The sequence below is a fragment of the Helicoverpa armigera genome, chromosome 7 (assembly GCF_030705265.1).
Source record: "Helicoverpa armigera isolate CAAS_96S chromosome 7, ASM3070526v1, whole genome shotgun sequence".
In the NCBI taxonomy this organism is placed as follows: Eukaryota; Metazoa; Arthropoda; class Insecta; order Lepidoptera; family Noctuidae; genus Helicoverpa; species Helicoverpa armigera.
Window position 1 is genome coordinate 6,738,277 of NC_087126.1, and position 25,647 is coordinate 6,763,923.

Below are 25,647 nucleotides of genomic sequence, written 5' to 3' on the forward strand. Positions count from 1 at the left end.
CGGTTAATTTTTTTTATAAAAAGGTTATTTATTTAAAGCTTTTCAGTGATACGAATAGTTGTCACTATCCATATAAGTGGAAAGTTCTCATCAATACAAAGAATATAAGTCCAAACGAGGTATTTTACATATTCAGTTGTCGAGTTCCCTTGACTTTCTCTGGTCTCCATCATCAGGTCAGCTCCAAACCTTCACTGTTGCAAAGGTCTTGTCAATACAAATAATTTAAGCCCAAACACGAGGTAGTTTACATATTCAGTTGTCGAGTTCCCTCGACCCTCTTTGGTCTCCATCATCAGGTCAGCTCCAAATCTTCACAGTTGAATAGTGCTTTTAGGCGTACACCTAAGTGTCAAGTTTTTACCCTATATATGCCTACAAGTTTTGAAGGTTGCCCTCGATTTCTCAGGGTTCCCATCATCAGATCCTGACCTGATGAATATGGGACCAACTGGCAGCTATTCCAAGTCGAACAAAAAAAGAATTACGTAAATCGGTCTATAAACCTCGGAGTAATCGATGTGTATGTGTAACCTCCTCCTTTTTGGGAAGTCGGTTAAAATGGAATAATTTTATCAAATTAGTGTATTGTCATCGGTCCTCAATAAATCTACAAAGTTTGAACGAAATCTGGCCGTTTAAAGTGGGTCAAAATCGCGCCCAAAGAAGTCGGTTACAAACAAACATACAAACATACAAACCTACAAACATACAAACATACAGGTGAAGCTAATAAAAAGCGTGTAAAAAGTAGTTACAGGTTTCAGGAAGCCGTACCGGTGTTGTCTGGTGGGGCCGGCGGGCGACGCGCGACTTGTCACCCGATCGCTCCGGATACAAGGGGAAAACGATCGATGCATTTATCATGCTTACAAAATGCCAACCAATAAGTGTTTCTGTCACTACTGGGGATTTTATACAGCCCTGTTCGAAAACGCTTAGGACATGTGATGGTATCTGAGTGTGGTTACAATGTTACAGTTTATGTTTAGTTTTATTGATCGTTCCGCTTAAAGCCTGAGTGAAGAGGCAGTACCTATTACTAGAGTAAGCCATTACCATATATTGGTGATAAAAAATAAGGATGGACGAACCAACATTCAAACTTAATGATCCAAAAGCAGTCAATACTCAAAATTAAATTGATGAATGTGTCCGGTCGCAAAGCCTCGTTCCGCTCTAGCTGACATTAAAAATCGCCAGATAAAAGTTTATTACACGCAATTGTTAAATAAAAATAGATGGTGGTGTCGGGCGGCAGACCCGACGGCGCCAGTGCTCGCTGCGTCGTCTGCCGCCACCAGCCGCCAGACAAACGCACTCCCGCACTCCCGTGCTCCCGGTAACCCCCCGAGATTACACACGAAACGACGTCAAACTCGATTGCGATTGTATGAGCGCACGACAACAGAACAAAACCAAAAGAAAACTCGAGACATTTTCCCATTTAAAAATAGATGCTTGTATTAGCTATGTTTTGGTTTGAACAGTGAGCAAATCTCTTAAGGGATACACTTGAAGAATTCCACCAAAGAATGAAATATCAGGGTAAATGTAGCGATCCAAAAATATTACATAAGGGTTGGAAATATCGCAATTTTGGTATATTTATTTAAGTAACCAATAATCGGATCGGTTGTGGTGGTATTATGATAGCACACATAGCGCGGCGCACTTATGTATAGTTACTTCAAGCAACAGTGAACCGCATGAATGAATGCATCCACGCTACGTGAGCAAAGGACCCTGTTTATAAACCAGCCCCTACGCTCCGCCGACCGGACTCGCATCAAAGCGAAGTGGGAAATCAACACTAACTTGCCAAACAATGGAAACTGGACGCAGACAACAGTATTTATTTGGCGGATTCATTATGAAAAGGATTTACACAAAAAGTGCTGAACAAAGGTTGAACTGTTAACTATGTTGGTCAGGTTTGTTGTGGCTCGTTTTGCAGCCATATTATTGTTAAGTTGCGATTTGGAAAATAAAATACGGAAAATACGGATTGGACTGTTTAGTTTATGAAAATAAACAATTAATGCCACGTTTAACAAAATTAATAGCACACCATATTTCATTACAAAAGCTTGATTTTATTTTCACTCTATTTTTAACTGGTTTTCAGTGAAATTCATAATCACATTATATTTTCGTAAGTGAAAATGTGTGTTCACGAATTTTTTACTTTTTATTACAATTTAAAACTGTTATGTTTATGACATAGGTAATAAACAGTGAATATTACGGAACCAAGTATCATTACGCTAAGAAACGCTACGTAAATGTTTGGATTGATACTGGTGTAGTAATTCATTTCGACTCATACTCTAAAGAATGTCGTACGGATCATTTAGTTATTTTTGCCAGGTATAAAATTATACTACGGAATCTAAACATTGGATGCATCTGGAACACAGAAATGTCACACGACTTCGATGCGAGTACTATTACTAGAAGATCGAACCGACATTTCTCATGTATTCAAATTAATGTAGCGCATTTATTATATTTAGTCCGAGTTCATCCAAGAATTTATTCACAAGCATAGTAAGCACTGATGTAATCCATACAACGTATTGGTATCACCGGTTTTAATACATAAGATGTAGGAGACAAGATAATGTAACAATAAAACAAGCTATTTATAAAGCTGTCCGTTCAGGAAAGCGGCTGAAAGCGGTGAAGCGACATCTACTCTATTTGTCTCGGCTAACACAACCGCTGGCCACTTCTCTCGTCGCGTCGCCTCCTCCTAGTTTGCGTTAAGGATTTTATCGCTTTTTCTCTAGGGTTGTGCTTGTTACTTTGTTTTCGTTGACGTTATGGTTTAGAAACAGCTGAGCTTAAACGAGATTGAACTTTATATATCCTTACTAATATTATAAATCGGAAAGTGAGTTTGTTTGTTTGTTTGTTTGTTTGTTTGTTCCGCTTTCACGCCGTAACTACTGAACCGATTGCTTTGAAATTTTGCAGACGTAATGTTAGAAGTCCGGATTAAATAATAGGGTACTTTTTATCCCGAAAAAAAAATAGATATTCCCGAGGGAAAACAAAAATATTGTTTGCTTGATGGATGGATTGTAGATGGCGCTGTGTGTCGTTTAAAACAATCACAAACATGCGAGTGCGATTATTCAATGACATTCAATCGGGTAATTACGCGGAAACATTGTTAAAAATCGGTGATGGGAAAATGACAGTAGATGCAGAGGGAATGATAACTTTAACGGAAGAGTTTTGTAATGTTGTGGGCAGCGAATCGGAGTTAGTAGCAAAAGTTTATACTGACTTACACGCTCATATAAATGATGATCAATGGCTCTGCGAACGCGCAATATTAGCACCAAAAAATGAAACGGTCACTAAAATAAATGAAAATATTTTGAATGAAGTTATGGGAGAAAATACTGAATATTTATCTGTAGACACAGTGATAGAAACAGAACATAGTGCCTCATATCCTGTGGAGTTTTTAAATTCTTTGGAATTATCTGGGGTGCCTTCTCATAAATTAAAACTAAAAGTAGGTGTTCCGGTGATGCTCATGCGTAATCTCGATGCCCCTAGACTGTGTAATGGTACCAGGCTGCGTGTCACTCAGCTTGGGCGGAACATTATTACAGCCACTATTGAAAGTGTACTCATTCCTCGGATTCCGATTATTCCAACAGACCTCCCATTTCAATTTAAAAGACTACAATTTCCTATAAGGGTTTCATTTGCAATGACCATTAATAAAGAGCAAGGCCAAACTCTAAGGGTTGCTGGAGTAAACTTAGAAAAACATTGCTTTTCGCATGGTCAGCTCTATGTAGCGTGTTCCCGGGTTTCCAGTGCCCAAAATCTGCATGTTTTTGCTCCACAAGGGAAAACGTATAATATAGTGTACCATTCAGTTTTGGTTTAACAACTAATCTTATCCAGCGTTACATCGTGCTTCTTAGATTTTTCCGTGGGAATGAGAAGTTTTCTTATAGTTGTGATTTATACCGCAATATAACCGAATTCCACGCGGGCGAAGCCGCGGGCGGAAAGCTAGTTCTTTATAAACGAATTTTACGATCTTAAAGAATTTTAGATAAAGCTTAAATAATATCCGATCCTGCAACAAACCGTTTTTAAATGAGATTATATTTTAGCGACATAAAAGGCGTCGACTATTGTGTGTATAAATAATAATTTATTCACAACCCAATTCAGCCTTTGCAGAAAACGACTCGCGATTCTGTCCGGAAGTGACATGGCGCCGCATAGACTATAGAGCTGTTTTCATAATATCGATACCAATTTCCAAATAAGATCTTTAACTCCACTGAAATAGAGACTAAAATATAATGATAAGTGTGAGAAATATAATCTTTCAATTCGAAGCCGCCTTTGTCGCGAGGAAAATTTCCTTTTATTGTGTTAGCGAATGCTTATTGTATATCCGAACGTTTTCCCCATTGTAACAGCTACGGAGCCGCACCTCTTCGGTATTACTTTACAATTGTAAGATGACAAATAGCTAAAGCGAAACGATACATTAAGTCCTCTTGCAAAGGGGAATTTGGCGGGGCCTAGTTACTATTGTTAAATCACGAAAACCGTGAAAGTGAACGGTAGAAAGGGTCCGGATTAGGGTTAAATTGTCGCAGAAATTGGCCATGTAATTAATTAATAACTAATTATGAAAGTTGAAAAATGATGATTAAATGAAGAAGTTGTATAACGTACCTCTTCCTCAGTGGTGGCGGTGTTGACGGAGTCCATGCTCTGGCAGAGCGCGAGCTCCATGTTCTTGTGTTGCGGCGAAGCGGGCCGGGGCGAAGGCTGCTGCGGCGGCACCAGCGCGCCTTGTGTCGCTCCTGCCGCCTGCTGCGCGCCTGCGCCGCCCGTAGCTGCAGGGCTCTGCGCCGCCTGCAGACTCTGAGCCGCCTGGAGGCTCTGCGCCGCTTGTAAGCTCTGCTGAGCTTGCAGGTTCTGTTGCGCTTGCAGGTTCTGCAGCGACTGGTGGGCCAGGTTCAACTGGTGTTGCTGCACGATGCTCTGCTGCACTATGCTCTGCTGCACTTTGATGTGCTGGTGCACCGCGAGCTGGTGGATGGGGTGGAGAGAGGCGGGGGGTGCGGGGTATGGGGGGGAGAGCCGCTGGCGCTTCACTTGCGCACTCTGCAGCGCTTCGTGCAGCCTCTTCACCGGAAGGGGGCTCTGGCCGAGGTTATCCACGGCTGTGGCTGGGCGGGCCGGCCGAGTCACGTGACTCTGGCGAGCACCGACTATGGCAGCGACAGGTTAGGGACCGCGCGCGACGCGTCGCGGGATCGATGTCGACGTATCGACAACGGCGCAGCTCTACGCTCGTTGCGGTACGCGATATTAATTGACTTATCAATTTAGATTGTTAAAGAACAGCTATTTGCGAATGTTTTTATATGAAGCGCCGTAGCACTTTTGTTTTCATTCGTATAAGTTGATCCTCTGCTTGTAAACCACTCCTGGAAAAAAGAAAACATGTTTATAGTATCTATTTATATCTATCAACAACTTGTCATAATAGTTACACTTCAAAATAAAGGCAGTGGATGCAACGAATGTGAGACATACTTTATACTTTTTCAGTAATGGATGGCCTCATTCATGTGAGTAGGTACCTACATATTTGGCAAATTGTAAGCTCCAATTAGGGAGACAATCCTCTTACGCACCGTTTTGATAAATCGATGTAGGTATGCTATCGGGGAAGGTACTCGTGTATATCACACACGCCCTCATTACTTTTAAATAAGAGCTTATTTTCAGCTTTCACCGTATACTTATTTTCGTACATTTAATGATAAGGAGATTTAGGAAATTGTTGTAGAAGATAATTTCAATACAATCAACACGTGGTATGTTATAAATAGTCGTAATGGTTTTAGAGTAATAATTTTCGGCTTTATTCGGTCATTCCTAAAACAATAATTCAATGAATGAATTGATAGACGGCTTAGTAATTTAAATAAAACAATAGACACACACATCACGACATTATTATCATTGTCCGAACATGATCTTTAGTAGATATTTTTATATAAGCAATAAGCTAAATTACTTTAATGTCGAGATTATAGTATAAATTGATGATTTCTGATGGCAATTTCAAAGTATATTATCGTTGGAAATAAAATAGATATCTACATAATTTCCTCCACGATACCAATATGCATAAAAACATAAATATTCTCAGTTATTTAAAATAAACTGCTATTGCTATTTCGATTAAATCATTCAACACCTAATAAATAACAGTATACGACACAATTTGCACTGCATAAAAATAGATATTTTTTTTATATGTCAAACAGTGCCGATTGTAATTGTGTGGGTAGTAGTCAACCATTTAAGGCAGAATTCCGTGGATAGCGGCTACGACAGCCGCGCGCGGCTTACGACAGTCGTCGGCCGCGCGCGACAATAGTCAACATATGAAAATGTATGGCGCCGTTGCCGAGGCCAGCGACAGTCGCGCGCGGCCGACGAATTTCGTAAGCCGCGCGCGGCCGTATGCATCTCAACATGGTCTAGCGCTTAATAACATCTATAGAATTTTAGTAAAACCAGAATTGAATTGTTTTTTATTTATTCGGCAAAACTACCTTTTGTTTTCATTACAATACAAATGCTTTTGAATCAGTATTTGGTAGTATCCTTCATCATTTCTACTTTTTAAAGATAAGGTAGATTGGTAATCTATTTTCATAATACAGCCACAGCAACACGTCATCCTCTTCTTCTTCAAGGATATCAATTAGCACTTCGACTAGAGGGAACGGACGAACAAAATCGACTAATTTCAAGACAATGCCGCGCGCGGCTTACGAAATTCGTCGGCCGCGCGCGACTGTCGCTGGCCTCGGCAACGGCGCCATACATTTCCATATGTTGACTATTGTCGCGCGCGGCCGACGACTGTCGTAGGCCGCGCGCGGCTGCGTCAGCCGCTACCCACGGAATTCTACCTTTAAACGGTTAGTCATCGCAGTAAACATCTAGAATCGTCTAAATTACAGGCTAGACCGATGATATCAGTACCATCATTTACTTTGATAATGTAGGTACTATAGTTTTGTACCAAGAGCTACAAATATTAACTTGATTTGAATCGATTCGAGCTAGCAGACAAGTACATAAGGACCAAAATATTCTAAGTCTACCAACTACAGAATCTTAAGTCCGTCTCCAAAACAATAAGTAAACAGACAAATAAATCAAAAGCATTTATTCGTGTCCTTAAACAGCGTTGTTAAAACCGGACGCAGTCTTAATATGTAACAATCACGTGTACGACCATTACGTTGGCCAAGGCTGCTTTTTGCCCCGACTTCGTGACTAAGCCGATTTCAGATCTAAGGTAAAAAACACTCCGTACTTCTCCAAAGCGATCATACGTCCAACTTCTAAATTACAATGATGTACGCACAAAGTAAGGCCATTCGAGACCGAGATTTTTTATGTCCCTACTGCTGCCTTGCTACATATAATAACACAGTTCCTCTACAGACTGTTATTAAAGTTACGCAATCAAAAGAATTACTTTAGTTTTCGTAAGACCAAGAAACCGATTGAAGATTGTATAGCGTCGGTTTTCGAAACGTATTTTGATCATTTTGTCCTCACCACGACCGCAAAATTACTTAATTGTGTTCCTCTAAACGTGTGAACTATCAAATGTTATTTTGTAAACTAATTAGACGGAGTAAATTGTCTGGGAAAACAGCTGCACATCAAAAAAGAATAAATTAAGCCTTCGAATTCACACAGTATATAAAAGAACGCGTTTAACGAAAGTGTTTTTATTTTTTATTGCATACATACCTACCTATTTACTACTGCAAATTAAAAAAAAAACTAGAATATCTAAAATTGATTGATGAAAAACAGATTGCAATACTTCAAACTAAAAGCAAAACCGCAGATTTATTTTTAAGAAACCAAGATCAAAAAGAAAAAAGAGGAACTTCTACTATTTAGTTATGATCTTCATACTTGTTCGCTTCGTGACTTGTTTGATACAAGTATTTTTTATTAGTCCTGTTAAGTAATTAGCCTTTTACATCTTAAACAGATCTAGTTCTAAGAATTTTATGCTGAATAGATGTTTCTAGAGAATAAATACTGTTTGAATATTCATCATCAGCTTTTTCATTTTCCCACTACGAGGGCACAGGCTTCTTCTCATATAAGAAGGCATGAGCGATAATCGCCACGCTTGCTCAAGGTGGATTGGAGATTTCAGACTTTTAAGTCCATGTTTTCTTAAGAATTTTGCCTTTGCCTTAACATAGTCATTGGTGTCCAAGACAAACTTAGAAAACACACACTTAACTTACACAAGTTACAGGATACTTGCACGATCTAGAGTCAAGCATATAGGTACTCGCACTTGAAAAACAGATGCATTAACCAACACAATTAATTTAAAGTTAATTTATGCAACGTCACATTTTATGCAACCAGAAACAGAATCGCTGAGCAAATATTATTTCATTTACATTCCCCTCGATTTATTACTGAACTTATGAAAGAGTTTGACCATCGATATCGGCAGTAGTAAAAGCAACAACAAGAACTTTTTATCCATTCGACAACAGTTCTGTATTCTGTGTCCGAAGCATTTCCTTGACAAACCGCCATATTGTCGCGAAACTTTTCAAATATATTTAAAGCTTGTACAATATTGAAACGTGAATTTTATCTTAACATCTGACCAGTAAGAAATAAACGCATTAAGAGAGAATTTGTAGTAAGCTTAGCTTACTGAATTACTGTTTTGGAAATTTTCAGTGGACCCTTTGCTTTGAGTACTGATGAGTCATTTACCTTGATTATGGATTGAATTGTGACAAAAAGTGGAGAAAACTGACTGAGAGTCGAGACTTCAACATTATGAACAACATATATCCACTCAATAATCGATATAATACCGAGAAAAGGAATTTAGAATTAAGTAAGTATACAATTCCAGTAGAGTGCAACAGAGTTGAAAAGTACATACGCGCAGAAAAGTCCATCGCGCAATATTTCCTACTTCGCTGAATACTTTAATCTGTTCGTGTATTTATGCTGCGGCGGTGTTGGTAAATAAGTCCGGGCCAACTCTTACAGTTTCCATTTGTTATAACTACTAAGTCCCGGCGAGATCCCGGACTTTGGCGGGACTTTATACCTACGGGATGTAGAAGTTGGGAATAAGTGATAAGTAGATTGAATTGGACAATCATGATACCTACATATCTATCGGGTCTTGGTTACATTTTTGATATGTACTTGTGTGCATTAAAAAGCTTCTCACGCTTATATTAAAAAAAAAAAACAAAATCCTTATGTTTTCTACAAATAAATTATTTTTATCTTAAACCCTAAACATTAATGAGATTTTAGGGAAACGTTATTTATTTACATTTTATTCTTAAAGCAAGCACTCTTAGTTAGAATGCTATTATAATAGCAGTAATAATTAGCAGTCCTCATTAAAATCAGCTGGGAATAATGAGCGATAACAATATTGTGCAGGGCAACACATCCACATACACCGCTCACACAGGGACTGCGTAACAATGTACCCATTCAAGATACGTATCCCATCTATAAATTAATTTACACTCGTGTATACAGTGTCATCAATTTATTAATCGATGTTAAAAACGGTGAATAAATTATTGGATCGGACGGTAACGTCATTATTGATAACGGAATAAAATCAATAAGCGCACTCGGCGAAGTGAGTCTGCTGTTTAATTTCGTTTATTCGGCGTACTGATCAAATAAATACGCGATTTAACGCGCTCTGTTCCGTGATTCTAATAATAGCGCACACAAATTTTCTTACTAAGTTTAGTGGCGACGGAAGCCATTGAAATTTCGCATATGTAACGTGATTACATGGCAAGCTAACCATAGTTTATGCCAATTACTGCTTATTAGATTAGTTTACTAAACTTTTGTTGTGTGTAGTCTGAATACTTAATCTTCGTTAAATTATTACCCCTACTACCCAAACCTTCAAGTTAAATCTTGCGGTCAATGCGTATTCATATTGCCTCAACAAACTCCTTTAATTTAATTTGAAAACTTATGGGGTCGAGCACAAAGAAATAGTTGGGTTGGTAAGGGCGCCCTAACTGAAGGATGCAAAGGTACAGATGACCCAAGTTTGCAAATCTGACAAAAACAACTTTTATGTTATGAGACAGGTCAAAGGTCCCTGGAAGAGAAAAAGAAAATGCTTTTTCTTTTTTCAGTAAAATAGCAATAATAACTCGAAATTAACAAGCGTTTTCTTAAACAATATTGATAAAATAAACACATTTTAAGCGTCGTGAACTCGCGTCTCTTGTTTTGGGAACTGAGCACAGTGAAACATGATGCCAATATCATAAGTAAACTGCATTTTTTCTCACAAACATAACTACATAGGTATTACTCATTACCTAGTTAACTACCCATATCTCGTAAAGTTCAAGATTTAATCACTTATGTTACATACATCGAGTTAATTTATTGGAGGTAAATTACCAAAGTGACACAGTTTTCAAAAGATTAATAGTTTCATGAGGCGATTAAATATTAGACTTATTTAAATTGTCCCGCTTAGCAGAAACTGTAGCCACTCCAATTTACATAAAAACAACGTTATGACCAACATGTGTCATAATTATGTATTAATTTAAAATCTAGTAGATATTAATTTAAATAAGAAGAGTGAAATAGCAAACAAATGGAAAGTAATAGCAACAAATAATTTTATTGTTCAAACACAGCATTGGAATTAAAGAGTAACTATATGAATTTATTACAAAAACCATATCGACAACCAACTGAATGCTATGTGGCTAGCAAAACAAGACCATTCAATTAACAACGTCGGCCTAGCGACGAATGGACCCATTCGCGTAATTAAATTTAGACAGGACACTGTACTAGCTATTTATAATGTTTTTTTTTACCTTTTCATCCGGTGTGTTGCAATAGACTAATTAAAACATACCATCTAAACATATTCTCCCACAATATCTTCGCAAAACGAATTTCGTCGAAAAACATTCAAACAGAGAACTTTCTCCACAATGGTATCTAATTAGTTACATTTACAGTGAAATTAGCGTCTCTTCGTACAAAATTCAGTCTAATTCCACGAGAAATGAACCTTTGTTACACGCGGGCCCATATTCATAGTGAGCGGAGCGTCCCGCAAATTGAATCTAATTGCCGCAACGAAGTGTTGAATCAGACCGACGGCCCTGGTGGAACGGTGGCCTAAATTGCGCCTATTTACCCATTTAGGATCAGAAATACTGCACACCCACAGACCACCTGTTTAAGGAATTAAGTTTTCACGAGACGGTGACATCAGCTGTCGCGCGACTATCTTCATTAGACGCCATCTGCCACTATCGAGTTTGCCCTAGACTCGACAGTTTGACTGAGAATGACTCAAAGTCTAGAGGCACTTGCAGCGTAGCATAATAAGAGTAGGTGAAACGTTGTAAGTACATATAATTTAACTTTCACATTTCCAAATTATACCACAAGTTAAGTACCCAATTGAACTATGCAAAAGCAACATAAGGAAGCACACATTTTCTTTATCTTCTATTGCATAAATAATCAACACTTTTGTTACCATTTCCATGGAAGATAGCAATAGAAGGAATGTGTAATAAACTCGAAAGAATAGCACATAACAAATTATCGACTAGAACAATTAAAATAGCTGACGATCGCGTTTGGTTGTTGTAACTCATCACGGTAGGCCATCAATTCGATCGTTTAAAAAGTTTTTCTTTACATTTTTCTGTTCATTTGAGACGTTGCTGGTCGGTACTTGGTACAAAACACGTCACGGTACATAGAATTAATCACCTAAATAGATTTTATTACCGCAAATATTTACATTTGCTGCAAAGTGATGTCTGTACTGTAACCAACGCTCCAGTTTTATTTCTGCGAGTTCGGCGGTTGCCCCTTCATTCTTTATTTTATTTTATGGTTTTTAGGAAACGAATATAATATTGGATTACGTTTCGATCTGATATTTAAAGCACTTTTTTAAATCCCATCTGTACCTATAAGATACTTTCTGCGTTAGTAGCTCCGACGACTTCGTCTAATCGGCGACGGAGGGCATCGTTAGGAACTGAGGGTTTAATAGGTTGACTATTTTTCAAACATTATTTATAGGAATTTTACAAAATCATTTACATTCCAAAATATAGATGGACCAAACAGGATAGTTAAAAACCGTTTAAGCTGAAAATTTTACAAAACCCGCCATTTTAGTGTATTGCACAATTTCCATGCATGTAGCGTAACTGGAACAGTAATTAGTATTACACGTATCATATCGCCCACCTGTGGATATCTATGTTTTACAACAAAATCCCATAAATTTGATATTTTTATCCGTAACATTTTCGCTCGTCATTACACAGCGGGCACTGCAGGCTGTTGTGAAAGAGGCCACACCGCGGAAATCATGACAAAGCAATAATTTTTATTGCAAATCAATGCTATCCGATCGCTTTTCGGAACACACAAAACAAATTGCTAGTCGGCGAAAATCCTATCAAAGCTATTTTATACGTATGCGCCACGCGATGCGACGGTTTGATGTCTCTTGCCAAGTATTCAGTTGTAACTGTTACCTTTGACATTTTTTTCGATCCTGATATGATTTTTGCGTTTTTCATCAGCGCCGAAAGCATTTTGTTCCTTTTGTTTGATAGGATTGTGTTTCTATTTGGTTTCTGTGGAAACGATCAGCTTTGCCGAAACTTTACATTCGTACTGTTTTCATAAGCTGTAGATGTCATAGGATCTCAAAAAGACAACCAATGCCCTCATAGCTCTATTTTTGGAACGCAGACAATGACAAGCCTATTAACTGAGGTAGGTATATAATAAATAACAAATGTAATTATTTTAAACATTAAAAACACCAACAAAGGTTACAAAAGTGTGACTGGAACACATCAATCTATATTTTGTGCGGCTGTAATTAATTTAACAAGCGGCTATTAGCGGCCCTTATAGAGCAAAGTCATGTCACAGTGACGCAACCAGCACAATAGTAGACCTTGGTACGTCTACCATAATTCGGAGTGGTACGTCTACCATAATTCCTGCGCAGTTTGTAAAGCAGTACAATTAAAGTTTAACCAGAAAAAAAAAATGATGTTTTGGGGTTTTTGTCAGGTACGCACAAACGGAGTAGTCAAAAGTCTCATATTCGTTGAATTATCCATTTTGAAAATTGGTACGTAGTAATACGAACCTATGTACCGACGGCGCCCTAGAAATATTTTTTCAATCTTTGCATTCATTGATGCCCAAGCGAGCTATGAATATTACTGTATAGCTTAGGTTCAGTATGAACCTTACTTACTGCACCTAAGCTATACACACTAAACACGTGGATCTCTGCTATCACTCGGTTTCCTATAACTCCACGTGTAAGATGCCCTAAGGCGGCGCGTGCTAGCAATATTGCATATTTCCACAGCTAGTCAACAATAGGAAATAATGTTTGGACTAATCTGAATATAACCTGAGATGGATATATGTACATATATTGAATATTATTGATGGACTGTAATATTGAAAATTTTAAATAGAACAATCAGATCCAAAAACTGATGGGTTGTTGACAGGTAACCCAATGTAAGTACAAAATCTGTGGTCAGGTTTGGTTGATGGCAATAGGGCTGTAGTACTAAACAATTAAAGTGCAGTAGGTAACAATATCTTTGCACGAATTATCAAAGGCTGTGCCATATTGTACAATTTGACAATGTATGCGAATATGCAGCTATGTACAGTATATAATATATTACAGCAATTGCTATAGCGAACTCTATTAACAATGGAATTGTAGACACGTAAAAACTAGCTACAGTGGAATACATACTTATGTAACTCCAATTTAACAAGCAATTTGTCCACGAGCGAACCGCTTGTTTGACGGTGTATACATAATGTGGTTACGATTGCATTACTTGAGAATATTTTTCCATGCCGATATGGGAACCAAAGAAAAACAGAATACATCAACAGTTTATTTTCACACACATTATATGAGTGAATGAAAGAACATAGGTTCACTTGCTGCGTTTCACTCTGCAATCAACCAAGCAATTTCTATACTTCATCCATTAGTGGTCTCAAATTCTTTTTATGAAACTTTAGCCGAAAGAAACTATTTCTAAACTTCGAATCAGCCCATCCTTCAAAGTTCTAACGTTTAATTTAATTTGACTTCAATCCACAACGGGGCATACTTCCATTAACTCAATTAAGCTCTCATTTCTTATAGTAGGGTCTAATGGTCACGCCACTATTACTAAGGTCATTTTCATTTATAGAGATCAATTAATTAAAGCCATGTTACAAATAATGGTACATCATCAACATAAATCATTATTTCTTGAACACAAATGACTCCAAAAATTGTCGTGAAGTTTATTGAATGTGTCGTCGGTAAGTGTTGATTCTGACACGGGCTACGAAAGCATTATTCATAGGTGTACATGTCTATCTAATGACGTTAGCGAGTATTCGACCGAAGCGAGGACTTCACTCGTCTTTCTTGTATTTGTGTGACCATCAACCGTGAAAAAAGTCATCCATTATCATTAACTTCATTCCACAAACGCCACTGTATTTGAATGCAAATAATTTGTAAAAGTTTTAACAAACTCTGCTCAGGACGCTAACTTGTGTTATGCAAAATCTTTGTAACAAGAGCCATTGTTTGCAAGAGCAATTGAAACTGATATTGCGAAAGAATGCCATCGACAGCAGTAACATCTTATTACTGATTTGATAAATATAGACACAACTGATCTTATGGTGCCTACGGGATCCAAAAATTAATTCCAATATTCGCTATTTCAAAATTTCACCCGTTTCAACAACCAACATCTGATATGTTTTACCTCATATTAATAGTTTAGATTATGAAGAAGGAGCCAATTTACTGGCCACAATAATTATTGCTATTACATATCAGACCAACGCTAACCAACAAATATTAACTTTCAAGAGTAACATTTTTTCAATTTCTAGTTTCTTCGTCACGCAATCTGATTGCATTACGACCAGACTGACCATTCTATATAAATCATTGCACAAATAGCTTTCTCTTCATTACGAAATTTATATCAACAGTAATTGATATATTTTTCCTCACTTTCTTCGATCTCAACCAGTTTTGTGTACTGAATACCTTCCACGTGTTTTTCTTCTTAGATAACAAACTTTTGATGCATAGTCTTGCAAAGTTGTAGAACTTTTAGACTCTTGTTGTTTCCGTAACTTATGAACAGCTTCAATTGATTTAACTGTATGATAAATAGCTGTTACATATGTATTTCGTCATTGTTTGGATTCAGTACAATGCGTAGTGGTTTCAGAAAGTGCTCCCGCTGTCGATACTTGGCAGTAATTTCTACGTTGCTATTGTTGTGAGCCCCGCTTTTGTGACTTTTGTGTATCACATGAATGACATGACTACGAGTGTTTCTCATTTCGAGTTCTATTTTCTCAGAAATAAATCATTACTTTTTATTAGTTACTTACGTTCTATATTCATTTATAAAAATTGGATCACAAACTTTATTTTTCACAGCTTTTCTTTAAATTCTTATCGGAATCTGATTAGGTTTAGTTTCTCTGCAAGTAAGAACAGTGGCTAACATGTATAGTTTGTTAGGCTTATCTAAAGCGGCGCAAACAATTAACGGATCATAAATTCATATCGTGACTAATAAGAGTTGCGCGCTTTAATAAAACTTTGATAACATGTTCCAGCGTGTATTAATTTACTTGCAGAGTTACTATACTTATTAAACTAATATACCGACAGCTTTTCCAACTGTACCTCCGTGGGAAATATATTAAAAGTGAAATTAACAACGCGCCAACAAGTGCATCAATTAATACGTTGCATCCAACTGCCTTGTTCAACAAGAGACTCCGTTACCTAGAAAACAATAGCACATCTCACAAGCACACACACTGCATTCGTCGGAAAACGCACATGCACAATTTTCCGAACACCGATTACGGACACTGCGTCGGTCGCGTCAGAGCAAAGGGCGGCACGTACAAGCGCTGCCTCTGCGCGCGATAGACTGACGGCTGTCGGGCGGACTTGCGAGCGAGCGGGACGCGCGGCGGGCGTGCCAACACGCTGCGCGCGCATGACGCCTCTCTGTCCTACGCCCGCGCCGCCTATACGGTGGTCTCGCTCGCACACGCTCGAGCACACCTTTCGGTTCCCGAGACAGGTGTTCCTATCCCTGTGTGCGTCCAGATATGGCTGGCTTCGCGTGTATGCGCGCTTCCTGCGGCGGCGGATCGTTTTTTATGCCCGGCAGAAATTATAAAAAGTAAATGGAGGGAAAATTAAATAAAACGTTTACAATGAAGCGTTTTCCTGTGCGCTTTCAATGATTCAGTGTGCGCTATTTTTCAGGATGGATATCATCAGTGTATACAGGCAGCGTGATTACCGAGCTTTTTACGGATGTTTGAGTGATGTAGGCGGGCGTAATTAGGCACGGGGCGGAAAGGTATATTGATTGCGGTGACGCGGCTTTGTGGAAAAATCGATATTTTTGTATTAAAGGTGGCACGCGATGTGTCCGGTCCGTGCGTCCGTGGATGAGTAAACCTTCGTATCGATCCAACGCCGACAACTTTCGACCCTAGTTTATGGCGCGCACTATAACTTGAGCCACACTTACCTATGAACGTTATCGAGAACGCTTTGGCTGAACGACCTCGTATTTCATAAAATCCTGAACGACTTCAGCTCTAAAGCCAATATCTGAAATTTTGTAGAATCAAAACACAATTTTGGCAACCTCAACTAAAAGTAGCTTTAGTCCCACCCCTGCCTCTACATCTGAACTCTGAGCTGAATAAAATATGGGTAATTGAAATCATACAATGGAAATACTAAATATATTTTTGAGAGTAGTACGATGCCAACTTTATGTTTCAGCCAACTGGATAACTTTATTATCACCCGATCACCCAACGACCATCTGTTCCAATAAATTAAGTTTGACCGCATTCATTTTCTAACTGAAGCAGAACCTAAACTACAGCAATCTTTTTAGGTAGATACCCAATACGTTCTTGAATCTGTGGTGTTAATTTTTCATGAATTGCGGATCGCCAGGTGAGCAATAACATGCTGGATTTAAGCGTCCCGGCAGTGCGTTACACCGGCCAATCGAACACGTTACTAACAATTTTCCTCCTCACTGAATTCTTACGACTCTATACATAAGGGTCAGTATTGCCAATCCTTCAGTCCCAGTGGATAGATTAGAACAAATTTGATGGCACCCCTTGTATTACGAAGTTATGATACAGGATAAACTTGGGAAAATAATGGATTTTCTTTCGAGATTAACAATCATCGTCTTGATTTTCTATCATAGAAAAACAGATTCGTTTTCTTGTCAGCTGCATTAAATACAATTGACAATATAAACCAAAGTAGCGCTCAATTACACCGATTTTTTGTAGTAATAGGTACTTTAGACTTAAAAAGCTTTCCAAACATCATAAATGCACAATCGAATACAAAGAACTATGGAAAGGGAAACCATACCAATATTTTCTTTTGATCGCAAAATAAGCCTTCAACAGCCTCAAGCCGATTGCTTAGCCATTGAGCCAACCAGCCACCAATTGCGAATCTAATCACAAGAGGACGTATCGGGCTTTCATCGAATGGCATTGAAAATACACCATTACTAAATTCAACAGTGCACTACTAGGAACAGTGTGCAAGTCAATCACACACCTCAGTAACCCTTTTCCTTCCTGCGTCGGCCGTACGTCTATATGGTCATAGCCATGGAGAACAAAATGACTAACGGACGTGCCATAGTGGAAAATCTCCTAAGAAAGTTGCGTGCCAAAATGTAGGTGGACGAGGAACGCTCCTGTCTTAGCCCTGATACGCCTGCTTGGAGGCGATATTTTTTTGTAATACCAGAAATCGTTGACAGATGTCTCAAAAAATCCGAACGCCTTGTTAGCTCACTCGTAAGTGATCGTTTTGGTCATGCTCACCGTGCGCCTTTGTCTAGAAAAAGGGGCCTAACCTACACGCGTTATGGCATCTCCGCTCATCTTTCCTTACTCCATGTTCGTGTCTCTATGAACTATCCGATGTCAACGGTTTTGTACGTACTTCTATAGACCTCTAGTATCTGAATGGTCCGCTGTGTGGTCAAGTTGGGTGGTTTTGGACCCTAATGGAATTCTAAGTTCTGGATTAGGTTAATCCATTAGCTGTCTTTTGAAAACCCGTGGCTATTTATGAAGCTAGCGTTATTTCTATACAAGTTAAAGTCGAATAGTAGTTTGATTCTGGAATTCTGAAATCAACATTGAAATTGACATTTAAAATAATGTGTTATATTATATCTGCTTAAATTTTCGCCAGCATGAGAAAAGTTAACTTGCACATTATTGGAAATTCGGTATTAATTATTATTTGATTGCGATATTTTCACTGGAAGTATTTTTTGATGATATACCAAAATTACCTTCATACCATAAATTCTTTGTAATTCCGAGAATTGGCAGTGCAACATCAAATTAATATATTTATTAAAAATCGCAGTTAATGATCGTTTCTCGTGAAAACAACTTCAAAATTAACTTTAAAATTAAACATACCATTGGATTCATTTTAATTTGCAGTGGCTTATGACTATTGCTTTACACTTCCAATGATCCCTTACAATATTTAAGTAGTCCAATAAACGCAAATAAAAAGAGTCTCAAAGTCCTACAATGCAATCATATAATAAATGTAGCTGCATTTGCAAAACCAAACAAATACGAAAGGAACTATCTGACTTCCAAAGCTTAAGTTTTCAAACACTAGCATCAGTTTGGCAAACATTACATTATAGACTTCAAAAGTTTTTTCCACGACACTCGTGGCTCTGAAACGGCAGACGTAATAAATTATACTCTTTCAGAATAACATGCCGTACCGTTGAGCATTGCCTTTTTATTAAATAGCAAAAGAAGCAAAAGGCTTTCGAGTTTGGCGACTAATGTACTAAAGTAATAAGCGTACAAAAACTAAATATTAAATTCTTGACCGTTATTTGAAGCTTACTAGTTTGAGATAGGCACCTACGTGTTTTCCGCTTTTATTTCCGTCCTTTTCTACCCCATATCTTGCATCTCTCTCGCACATCGACCAGTTTCACTCCCCACCAGGCAGGAGGCGACGAGTGTTCTCGGCGGCCACAGTTCGTCATTGGCGTCTTGTTTTCCGCCCGAGAAGGTTGGTCTAACCAACCGCTGTAGTATTTCGTTGAAAAATAAACTCGGTGCTCTCGCAGAACACAGGTGAGTTTATAATATTTTTTAACGGTTTTACCGTTCGATATTGGATTTTGCGAAATCAAGTATTAATATTTTGTACATCTACCCCTTTTTTGTCACGAGTTTCTTCCGTGTACTTTTTTTTCAGTAATTTGTTTTCAGAATGAGTGACTTATAAAGCAAATACAGATGCGGTAAATAATAAAGCTACCACAGCCCGTGCACGTGACTATGGAAAAGAAAGCAAGCCCGAAGTTCCTAAGGCACCTGTGGCCCTAGTACAATCCTGCAAGGCGTTCAACGGTTTGACAAAAAAGAATGGTGTGAGGTGCGGTCCAACCAGCATCTCCTTAGTTCGGACTGATCACTACCGCACTTGAAGAGGGCTGATGGTGTCAAGAAAGCTTTTCGGCCTTGAAAGACTTGGTACGCTCCCCTCGGACTACCAGTAAGTCTGTTAGCCACCCCCCATGGGGGTCGGCTCATTATTACGGCGTGTGATGGTTTTCGGCCTTGAAAGACTTGGTACGCCCCTCGGACTGCCAGTAAGTCTGTTAGCCACCCCGTAGGGTCGGCTCATTATCTCGGCGTGTGATGCTTTTCGGCCTTGAAAGACTTGGTACGCTCCGCCTAGGACTGCCAGTAAGTATGTTAGCCACCCCCCGCAGGGGTTGGCTCATTTTCACGGACCCGCGCAGGGTACCAATCTTACATGTTACGAGACGCAGCATCATTACAAAGTGGGGACCAGTAAGTATACTAGCCTCCCCCCACAGGGGTCGTTTCATTATCACGGACCCGCGCAGGGTAGCAATCTTGCATTTTGCGAGTCGCAGCATCATTACAAAGCAGGGACCAGTAAGTATGTTAGCCACCCCCCGCAGGGGTTGGCTCATTTTCACGGACCCGCGCAGGGTACCAATCTTACATGTTACGAGACGCAGCATCATTACAAAGTGGGGACCAGTAAGTATACTAGCCTCCCCCCACAGGGGTCGTTTCATTATCACGGACCCGCGCAGGGTACCAATCTTGCATTTTGCGAGTCGCAGCATCATTACAAAGCAGGGACCAGTAAGTATACTAGCCACCCCCCGCAGGGGTCGGCTCATTATCACGGACCCTCGCAGAGTACCAATCATGCATGTTGCGGGTCGTACCATCATTGCAATCTACCCTCGCAGGGTGGCTATTTGGATCGACTTTTGAAGAGTCGCCATTATAACCTTCCCTCGAAGGGAAATGGTAATCACACTCACGCTGAATGGCGTGTGACGCAAAACTCTAAAGGCTCCCTTGGGACATCACGAGTAAATTACAATAGGAACCATGTCCAACAGACGAAACAAAGCGTCCAGGACCGCAGGCGGACTTTGATGCGTCCAACAAGGCACGTAAGTTATGACTTTCGAGGCGGGTTGCCTAACATTATATCAAGCAAGACCAATGGAAAGAAATGGGAGCTCCGCCTTTCTTGTCAAAAATAATAACTGGGTATCGGATACCATTGGCCAAAAGCCACCTTTGATAGATAATGCCAGATTTGACCAGAGAGTCCAAAGAGATGGATGTCGTCATATCCCAAATGATAAAACAAAAAGTTCTATTGATAGCTGCAAATTCTGCCAGCTTTCTTTCCAATATTTTTGTTGTGCCCGAAAGGCGACGGAAAGAACCGTCCAATACTCAATCTCAAGGTTCTCAACAAGTTCATAATTACGGAACCCTTCAGTTTAATAAATGTTTTTCGGGTGCTAGAGTTTCTTCAGAAAGACGAATGGCTGTGCAAGTGGATCTCGCCCAGGCTTACTTCTACCTTCCGTTAGCCGAAGGTCACAGAAGAAGACTGCTTCAGATTACGTGCCTACCATTTGGCTTAAGCACGGCACCCAAGACCTTCGCCACAGTGACCAATTGGGTGGCTCAAACTTTGAAAACTCAAGGGTTACTTATAATTGTGTATCTCGATTTTCTGGGGGCTCACCAAGATATATTCGCCTACTTTGGGATCATTTGCACCACGTTTTGGATGGCAAGTGAATAAATCGCAAGCATTATCAACAAGATAATGACAAAACGCACTACGTGACAAACAGCACGACAAACTTAGAAGACCTGCATAGCTTGATAGGACTTTTAAACTTCGCAAGTTTTTGTTGTCCCATACGGCAGACTGCATTACCGGGCTCTCCTCATTTTCCTCAATGCAGTGTTGAACAGCAATCTATACCTACCCTATTCATGGAACCGTGAGCCAGACGGTGAACAAACCATAAAAAGGGTTCTTATAAGTCACGATTGAAGTAATGATCATATTTTATAAAAATAACTACGAAAGTAATATACTGACAACATTAGAAATTATATTTTAGACCGATGTCTGTGGAACTTATGCAATCTTTTCAAACTTATTTGAAATCAAATATAATAAATGCCGTAAATTGTTTTCTTAATTTTAATTAAATATGTAGTAAATCGTTTACATGTAAAAGGAACCTAGAAGTCTTGACTGTCATACATAGAACCCTACTTAATTGAAGACCACAGATACTAAGAACATTTTACATAAAAATGTGACGTTTTTGTCATCGGTCGGGTTATACCCACCATTTTGAAAAGTGTCATTCTTTGGTTACATTGTGGGCTCACGGCTCGGTGAATGGAGTATAGCAATGTTGAACCTACCAGCAGATGCCTTAGCAGATCTAAAGTGGTGGCTGGTCAGCTGCCACCAAACCTTGGATATTCATACGCCACTTCCCTGTCACCTTATAACCACGGACGCCTCCGATGTAGGATGGGGGCACAACTGAACGGAACGCCCGTAATGGGTTCATGGAACAAGAGAGAAAAAGGCTTTCACTGCGATCTGAAAGAGATGCTTGTAGTATTAACTGGATAATCACGGCGAGTTGCTAAGGAGATCAACAGCCATTTTCCAATGCAAAAATGGGACTGTAGTGTCATATCTAAGAAATCAAGGTGGCACCCGATCAAGGAGCCTACCGAACTTGACGTACAAAGTATTCAGTTATCTCGAGCTGTATCAAATCTATCATGTCGTGAATCATATACCAGCCCTATTCAACAGTCATGCAGACCATCTCTCCCGACACAAACCTCCACCGGAGGGGCATCTTGTATCAGCAGTGGACCTATTTGCCTCGAAGCGAGCCCAGGGATACATAGTTGCGTACTACGTGCCCCTAGATCTGAAGGACCCGAAAGCGGGGTTCCACGATGCCCTTTTTCTCAAGTTTGGACTTACCCACTAGCATGGGTATTACCGCCACCTTACCTTATACCGTAGGTCCTCAGTCATCTCAATTCAGGAACGGGAGTTAATCTCATAGTAGTTCTTTCGGTGGCACCAGGTATTTTGGCGAGCAGATTTGAAGTCCCGATCATTAGCAGTACCCTAGACACTGATGATCCTAGAGCAGAAACCGATAGACACAGCAACGGGGATGCCCCCTGCCAAGGTCAAGGAAATGGGGAGGGGGGGGGAGGGACAAGGAGTCTCTCCGACTGAAGTCTTCTTCAATCCACACGCAAGACTTATCAATCAGCTTGGAGTCGATGGTTAAATTGGGGCGAAAAGTATGAAATTGGATCCTATGAATCCTTGAATCCCTATTTGGACCTATACTTACCCAATTTTTTTTGCGGACTTACACATAGTAAATAAACTAGCATACAATACTATTTTATTACACAAGTCAGTTATAGCTATACTATGCAATGCAGAAACCACTGGAGAGCTAGGTTCACACGTTCTAGTCGGACACATTTTAAAATCAATAGCGCTGAGCAAACCTGTTCCCCGGGAAGCCGTCCTTCTGGAATATTGACCAATTGGTAACCTACTTAAGTGCAGTAAACGTAGACAAGAATAATCCTTTTGCAACTTCCAGGCACACTGCTGCTCTTTCTTTTGCTAGCTTGTTTCGGAAAGGCGAGTCCATGATCTTTCCTTGCTTGTTGCAATAGACCCAGAACATTTCAAAAACAACAAAGATAATTTAATCTTATGGCCAGTCTTTGGCTCTAAGACCGACAGTTCTAGTCATAGGCAGTCGGGTTGTTGTTTGATGGATAATCAGGAAAATATAAATCTAAGTCCAGTGTATTGGGTCAGAAAGACTAAAGCCTTGTTAGAAGATAGACGGACATCGGCTAATTCCTTAAATTTATTTATATCCGTTAGAGGCCAACCAAAGGCAGGCACCCGAACGATGATTGCGGGTGGATTAAGACATTGTTAAAAGAGGCAGGAATAACTACAACCCCAGGAAGCTTCCACTCGGCGGTAGCGTCAAAATCTGTGTTGACAATATACCTTTGGACGATATATTAGCCAAGGGTAATTGGCGATCAGGCAATACATTTGCCCATTTTTCCAGAAGAGAAAGATACCCACTAAATAGAAGTAGCAAGTTATCTCGATTATTTAATTAATCCAGCTGATTAATGTCTATATTTTTGTTACTATTGTTACTAAGAAGTATCGCAATATTTTTGTTAATTACTATTAGAAAATGAAATCAATTTTGCTTTTGTTCTTGCATCTCTCTTTTAATTTTTATTACTCATCCTCCGAGCCCCTTTCCCAACTATGTTGGGGTCGGCTTCCAGTCTAACAGGATGTAGCTGAGTACCAGTACCAGTTAACTTTTATTACATTAGTATTCCAGGACGCAATACACATACTTACATGTGATTACTCGTGTACCTAAGTACCTATTTACATACACAATTTCATTGTGCTTTTGCTCACATTGGCGTCCACTTCCACCAGGCGATAACAAACACGTCTCAAACTAGTAAGCTTCAAATAACGGTCAAGAATTTAATAGCAGCGTTTTACCTGAAATAAAACGCATATTAAATACTTACCTTATTTGAAGCTTACACTTGAATTTCTGCCTGGTGTTTTCGACTCAATGACGAACTGTGGCCGCCGAGAACACTCGTCGCCTCCTGCCTGGTGGGGAGTGAAACTGGTCGATGTGCGAGAGAGATGCAAGATATGGGGTAGAAAAGGACGGAAATAAAAGCGGAAAACACGTAGGTGCCTATCTCAAACTAGTAAGCTTCAAATAAGGTAAGTATTTAATATGCGTTTTATTTCAGGTAAAACGCTGCTATTATATAAATTAATGTAATAGTTCAATTAAATAAAACGATTTATTATGCAATTTTGAATTTAGTTTCAGCAAAACCAAAGAGCATCATGAAATAGCAAAATTAATGTATACAGTAATAATATTGAAATATGAATAAAAAGAAAAATAGATGAGTTCTGACTATACCGTTTACATAACCTTGTCCAAAAAACCAGAAGTTAGACAAAAGTTCGGTAATTTATTTTAACTAGATATTAGAATACGTACGAGTAAGAGGAGTAATTCAGAAGGACCCTTTTACCTCTTCTGATTGGCTAAACTTCAGTAAAAAAAAAGTATTTTTAGAATTTGTACTGCCTGTTTAATTGAGTACCTACAACATTCACGATCTATGACATTGGATCTAAGGACCAGTCAAGATTTTAATAAAGATTTCCCGATTCTTGAGTACTTTTAAATAATTCCGTTATGAAAAATATGGAGATGGGGTTTTGAGGAATGGGGCTAAATCAATCACTTTGAGTTACGAATGCGATTTTCTTTCCACTTTTCTCAAGTTCACGAACAACTAAGTATACTTAGTAATAAAAATACAGCGTGTGCTGTATAAGTTTAATGTTGGCCATTCCCAATTAAGTATAAATTATAACAAGCTGAAGTAAAACAACCAGTGTTTCGATGTCGAACAATTTAATGAACAATATACGGTATTTATCAATAAGAAAGCGTTAACAGCGGTAGTATTTCACGGTCTTTGTCATCATAATAGTATTTCGTTGCGCCCAGATGTTGGAGCACTTAGCGGCCTGCACCGGTTTTATTATGAATAGCAACGGAAGTACGGAACTAGTATTTTGCGGTTTCCCTGTGGAGGCAGACGCAAATTAATGCCCCAGCTTTCAGCTAGAAATTAATGTAATGCACCTAGGTAACGTAGCCAAATTGTTGGCATTCAGTAAATTTTGCAATGCGCAAACGGGATATGGCGAATTTTATAATTGAATTTTTGATACCGCTTTTCACGATACCTGCCGTGATTTCGTTGTTATGTAATGTTTAACGAGTAAATAAACTGAATTTATAAAATTTCACGTATTAACACTCTTTTTCGAGCTGTTGTTTGTGTTTA

General features: G+C 39.1%; 1 protein-coding gene across 1 annotated transcript in view; it reads right to left on the bottom strand.

The window, feature by feature from the left end:
* Cpo (couch potato) overlaps positions 1-25,647 on the bottom strand; it is a 178,124-nt gene that overhangs the window by 131,047 nt on the left and 21,430 nt on the right. Inside the window, exon 2 of the mRNA XM_064035616.1 lies at positions 4,723-5,483. Coding sequence (XP_063891686.1) covers positions 4,723-4,782 — 60 coding nt within the window. The 5' untranslated portion in view covers positions 4,783-5,483. The remainder of the gene's footprint in view (positions 1-4,722; positions 5,484-25,647) is intronic.